The sequence below is a fragment of the Haliotis rufescens genome, unplaced genomic scaffold (genome assembly GCF_023055435.1).
Source record: "Haliotis rufescens isolate VD_foot unplaced genomic scaffold, xgHalRufe1.0.p SCAF_11, whole genome shotgun sequence".
Classification (NCBI taxonomy): domain Eukaryota; kingdom Metazoa; phylum Mollusca; class Gastropoda; order Lepetellida; family Haliotidae; genus Haliotis; species Haliotis rufescens.
Window position 1 is genome coordinate 26,404,198 of NW_025963791.1, and position 6,289 is coordinate 26,410,486.

The 6,289-nt window shown below is 40.8% G+C and overlaps 1 protein-coding gene across 2 annotated transcripts in view; it reads right to left on the reverse strand.

The window, feature by feature from the left end:
• The window catches only part of LOC124132741 (lysosomal alpha-glucosidase-like), a 29,160-nt gene extending 23,678 nt beyond the window's left edge, over positions 1 to 5,482 (reverse strand). For both annotated transcript variants that reach the window (XM_046496817.2, XM_046496818.2), the window contains exons 1-4: positions 5,373 to 5,482; positions 1,460 to 2,321; positions 882 to 1,039; positions 227 to 389 (exon numbers count right to left, since the gene is read on the reverse strand). In XM_046496817.2, the coding sequence (XP_046352773.2) occupies positions 227 to 389; positions 882 to 1,039; positions 1,460 to 2,296 (1,158 nt within the window). In that variant the 5' untranslated portion in view covers positions 2,297 to 2,321; positions 5,373 to 5,482. The remainder of the gene's footprint in view (positions 1 to 226; positions 390 to 881; positions 1,040 to 1,459; positions 2,322 to 5,372) is intronic.
• Positions 5,483 to 6,289: the final 807 nt, after the last annotated feature.

A 6,289-nucleotide genomic window follows, 5' to 3' on the forward strand; every position in this document is an offset into this window, starting at 1 on the left:
AACATGACACACTACAAATCTTTTGACATACCAAATAACTTGACTAAATTTGAAACAAAATTATGTTTACTAATGTAATTGGAATAAACTCGCTATTGTGAAAGCAGACAACAAGTAAACATTCTGTAAGACCGATAAATTAGTGGACAATTAGCTACTGAAGTTGATCCCTAAAGCATTACTACATGCAGGACAGGTACGTTTCTTTCAATATGGAGAGTCTTACAGCTGGAGGCTGGTCTTTGTTCCAGAAGACAAAGCTGGTCCAGTTGACGCTGTGCATCAGGGTGTCACGATGTTCACCGAGCCCGTAGATGTATGTCGATGGCAGGAAGTAGGACAGCTGGAGAAACTGGTCAGTGAACATGAACGCTCCGGTGGTGTTCATCCTAGCAGGGAGAAGGGAGTGATCAACTGATGTTATATCACAGATGCAGATCAAGATTTTGAGTGGGGATGTTGGTGGAATATAATAAAGTGCATTTCAACACAACCCAGTACTGTAAAATGAAAAAGGATCTTTTGCTCATACACTGCAATTTCTTCAATCCAGATGTCACAGTTCCTTGTGAAAGGATTTGGATCATCAAACCTGTTAATAATAACATGAATACCATAAATCTTTGTTAGGGAGTACATGGGTGCTAAGTATTATGAAGGATATATCATGCATATGTTATGTCACGTTCCAGTGTTCGAAATTAAGCATGAAAGCTAAGCGATCCTTGTCTTAACCTTAATGACATAGGATTTAGGGAGCCAAACCCCCAAGGAACCTAACTTAATTTTGTACACTGGTAATCAAAGTGAGTTTCTGATTTAACAGGGTCAAATTATGAACATGAAAGGGAATGGTAGTTAAGAAATAGCATCCAACATACAGTGGCGTGTTACTACTCTTCCTCGTGACGGTCAGGTGGAACGGTTGGTTCTTTCCAGCAACCTGAACGCTGTACATGTTATTGTCGGTGTTCTCTCTAGGCACTGACTTCGGTCTCGACATCGGTACCTCCCATCTAGCCTCTGCAGGATCACTTATCTAGATAGGGACATTACAATATGTGAAACAGCCGGGAACAGCTATATCCAACAACTATCAAACCGTTTCACTGACAATTTTGCAGGGGGGGGGGGGGGGGACATTTTTTTTTATAGAAAACAGTTTTATTTGAACCATGAAAAAAAAGGTTTGGGACAAGTGATACTTGTACAAAATTTGACCCCCCCCCCCCCCCGTCAATAGTGAAGTGAGAAGTTTAACATTGTCATCTTAAATTTGATCAATTCTGCAGTCATTTCAAATCAAGGGCATTGGGTCTCATCAAGACATGTTGAACAATGTTAAATGAGCCAAGCATTGAAAAAGCTGAAAGTTTTTAAAAAATGTTTTCTTATTAAAACCTGATGTGGTTCACAACTGTAAAACATTTTTTCCTGCCTGCTTCAAAGAATGTCTTACCTTGATACGCAGCCTATAAGGGGTTTCATAGCTAATCTCCATGCTCAGTTCCGACACATCTCTTGGGTAGTACGTGGAAGTTGTTCTCTTCAGCGATACCTTCATCTCTGAAGGTGATTCCAAGTGTTGATCGATGACCTTGTACCCATCATAGTTTTTGGGATAATAACAGTAGGGAACGCTCATTTTGAAACCTGATGAAGAATTGTTTCCATGCTTGCCATCAGCTTGTCCCCAGCAACACCCTCGGGCAGTGCAGGACACCGCTGTGGCCAACTTTTCGGGATGACAGTCAAATCTCTCATTTTCAGGTAGAACATCACATTGTTTTGTGGACGAAGAGGCATCCTCTTCAATAGTCTTCATAAATTTAGAGTCAAGAATTGTGTCCACATCTCTCTGAATATCGGCAACAATCTTTTTAACTTCAATTCCACCATGCTGTCCACTGACCTTCAAATGAGGATCGGTTTTCTTCACAAACAGAATATTTCTCTCATTTTGAACTAGCGACTGAACATGGTATGGGTTAGATTCTAATGAATCGCCTTCATTCTCACGGATATCATCAAAGGTCATGTCCAAGTCAGTCTGGGTAAACTGGTCAAATGTGGAGGTATGTGGTTTGGTCCAGCCAAATGCAGTGTCTGTCCACCAGGTGGAGTTAGTGAAGTGTGAGTGGAGGAATGGGGGCGAGGTGAAATGCAGGATGACGATAAATCCCCCGCCGACAGTCAGTAACAAAACAAAAATCTCAAGCCGGTCCCGGAGAGTGAACCGAGTTGATAGCTTCTTCTCATGGTCATCATGTTCTTCCTCAAGTTTCTTGTACTTCATGGCTACAAACTAAGATGATCAACCTCTGAAAAGATACAACCAAAATGTCCAATATTTCCAATAATTCATAAATAAAGAATTTGTTTGATTACCATGATAACAGTTCTCTGAACACATTTAGCAGTTTAGTTTTTCTTGAATTTAGAATTATTGTGTAACCTACAGAGCACTCAGAGTGCAATTCAGAGCACTGCAATCACTATGCACTTAACATTCTAAGGTAATAAAAACAAAACCCCAAATATGAATTCTGAAAAACATCTGAAACGCAAGTATGAAAAGAAATATCTCCTTATTCCGTAGTACTGAACTCAAGTCTTCAGTGTCACGGGCCAATACTTTAACCACTTAGCTACCCCACCACCCTTGAAAATTAAGGTGAGGTGAAATTGCTTTAACGTCGCGTCCATTATTGCACTTATATAGCAACGTGCATGCACGTGTGTGTGTGGCTGCTTGTACTAGTCCGGACTGATGCCGATTTATAGTGCTAGCTCACTGAGATACCATGCCGCAGTTTAACATGAATACCCCACTCAGACACAGTATACCGACTCGAAAGGACCAGTCCTTGTTTTAGCCCCTTAATGCCGAGCGCCAGATAGGGTAACAACAAGTACCATCTTTTAACGTCTTTTGGTAGGACGCGGCCGGGGATCGAACCCCGAACCTTCCGCTCTCCAGGCGGATGCTCTACCACAAGACCACAGAGACGGTCTTTTAAATTAAGTGGTAGGCCTAGAATAGGTACTCACACAACATGAGTACAGGGTGAACTAGCCACAGCCAACACTCTGTGCAAGTCTGGTAAATATGTAAAATACAGTTTGAGTCAATTTCTGTAAAAACGAGATAACAGAGTAGCAAAACAGTGTACACAGAAGTGCTAAATTTGGTTGTAAAATTGTATTTTGGGGAAAAACAGACAGACCGATTGTAATTGTAATGACTGAACTAAGTGAGCATTGCTTAGTTGCATGTGTTTTTTAAGTGAATTAGCCATGTGATTTCTCCTGCATGTCTTTTCAAAGATGCTTATCTAGTGCATTTACAATTTTTCCTGAGAAAAGTCTGTTTTGCTCATCATATTTGGAAATAAGTGTCTCTATTCTGGAAGCAACAAACAAGTTGTGATGACATGCTCTTCAACATGTTTAATAGGGATGGGTATTGGAGGTTAAAGTGTATCACAATGTTTTGCAATGCACAAGGCCGTATTGCAATATGTATCACGATATATTGTACAATTCTAAATGGTTAATTCAGAAGCAGTCCTATACATTCAGGTGAGAACTGAAGTTCATAAATGGAATAAAACAAGATGCTGGTACAAATAATGTTTACTCATTCAATAAATATGCAGCCATCTTGGGGCCCCGGATACTTGCTCCTGTGCAGCAAAGGCATTTGGCAAGTATATAACATTAAACACATGATAAAAATCCCAAATTTGAAACAGACAAAGTGATGCAGGTCTCAGATGTTTACAACTTCGGTGAAACCCACGAGCACAGGTGTGGTGCTGAAAAACCTGGAAACATAATCAAGGTGAATCGGGATTTGTACCCATGATCATAGGTTTCTGGCAAAGGGACACAACTCTGCATAGCGACTTTGATAACTTGGTCACCCGTTGTCCCTTCTTAGGCTCTAATCCTACAGCATGCGAATAGCGACAGCCACAGTCAGCAACCTGAGCCAATTAGTGCAATAACAGCGCCTGTTAAACTAGATTCTTGCACCACGACGGTAGTCAAGTACAGACAACGCATCATGTCTTTAAAAATATTCAACTCAAGGGTGGATCAGCATTTTTAATAGGGAGGGGTCCAAAATATCACAATCCTCTCTAAGAAAATTTTACTGCTTACAACATATTACATCTGGGTTTCAATAGGGGGTCCAGGACACAGGAACTCAATATTGCTCTATGTAAAAATATACGCCCCCTTTACTACATAAACGACGTCTATTATGTAGTATAGGGGGCGTATATTTTTACATAGAGCAATATCGAGTTCCTGTGGTCCGGGAGTAGTGCACTTTACTGGGCTCACTTTTTCAGATCCGATTAGCGCTGTGGGGGCTCAAATGCGCTTCATTGGCTTACTGGCTTGGCAAATTAGTGCATTAATTAGACGACACTCTACCACTGGACCAAGCGCGCCATCATATGTAATTAGTGCTCGACTAATGGGTCATTTGCTCCCCATTAACATGCATGCGCAGTTAAGTAAACAATGATTGTGCATGCGTGTTACTGACGTCTCCATTCATCTTTTTGAGGAAGCCACACCTGCCATTTTCTGTCAAAATGAGTAATCAATCCAAACGAAATGTCTTAAATCGGACTATATACTCTGATAGGATTACCCTCATTGGATAACTGGAACACTGTAAAAACGAATTTGTCAGTTTATGGCTAACCCTAGCCCTAACCAGGTTAACCCTAAGGATCGCAAAGGGGTGTTGGGTTGGAAAGGCGTGTCAATACCTTAAGATCGAAATGGGGTATTGGATCGGATTTTTTTTTATAGAAAACAGTTTTATTTGAATCATGAAAATACAAGTTGGGGACAAGTGATACTTGTGCAAATATTTGCCCCCCCCCCCCCCCCCCTCCGTCAAAAAAAAAGTTAACTACGGCCTTGGCCCAGGCATGTCAGTTCCATAAGATCGAAAAGGGGTATTGGATCGCCAAGGCGTGTCAGCTCCCTGAGACGAATGCGTGTGCATTCAAGCGAGAGCCACGATAACGGTATTTAACTGCGCCCGTTTTACTGCATTGTACCGTGTGCGAAATACGCTACAGTCGGAAAGCGCACGTTAAATCTCCTATATCAGTCAGTCACAGCATTGTTGCCGGGGATGAGAACCTCCAGGACCACCCCACTGGATCTTTTTTATATGCAACGGAAAATGTGTAGTCGTCTTTATCCGACACCAGGACTTGGTTTACTAACCGGATCTGAACGACTCATAACTGCAATCATCATTGCTTCAACGCGATTTTCACAGTCGAGCTTTTTTATTTACACCTTAGTGTCATGTATTTAGAAAGGCCAACGCATCTAACCTGTACTGTGCTCGTTCTTGCGTACATCAGCTGATCAGACAGTATCTTATCAGCTGCACTGCGGCTACACTTTGGCTTGTTTATCTCGGAAGTCATGTGCCTTTTAACCGCACATGCGCACTGAGAAGCAGAGACGCATCGAGTTGAGTGACCCGCGACCCACTCGCTGGTCATGAATGAGTCAATGCTGACGAAGTGTGATTTTTAAAGCAAAAAAAAGGAAAATAACATTTTATAGTTATTGATATTATTTTATTTGTGAACATTGCATGAACAATGATTTTAACAAACTGACAAAAATGCAATTAAACAATTAATAATGTAATTAAATATGTAAAAATGAAGAATGAACCTTATAAATGTACACACTGCTACCAAATTGAAATATAATTATTTAAAATCAATGCAAATAAACCTTTTTGTCAGCGATTAACATATATGCGAAAATGTCCATGGTGCCATCTAAAATCAGTCAAAGGTTTATTTATATGACATCATAATTGTATTCCCCTGGAGACAATCGAGTATTTGAAATTATGAAAAGAAATATTTAGATTTTAATTTGAATATTTTCATTTTGTAACGGTTCGTGACGTGTTTGGTAACGGTATGAACATGCATGGTAACAGTATGGACATTCGTGCACATATCTAGGTTTTCATAAATATGTATTATATAAGGACATGGCTCCATTATGACAGGCTCCACCATCATGCATGATAGCGGAGCTTCAAATTAAGATAAGAGATATTATTGGATGAAATGGTCGCGGATGTGGAGGTACTGGTGGACTACGGCAATGAGCTTAACCCCTGTTAAGCAACCCCAACTGCAGCAACCGCTGCCCTGCAACAACCGTTGCCAAGCAACCCATGTTGCTTACCAATGCAGCACCTGCTGCCCTGCAACTACCGTTG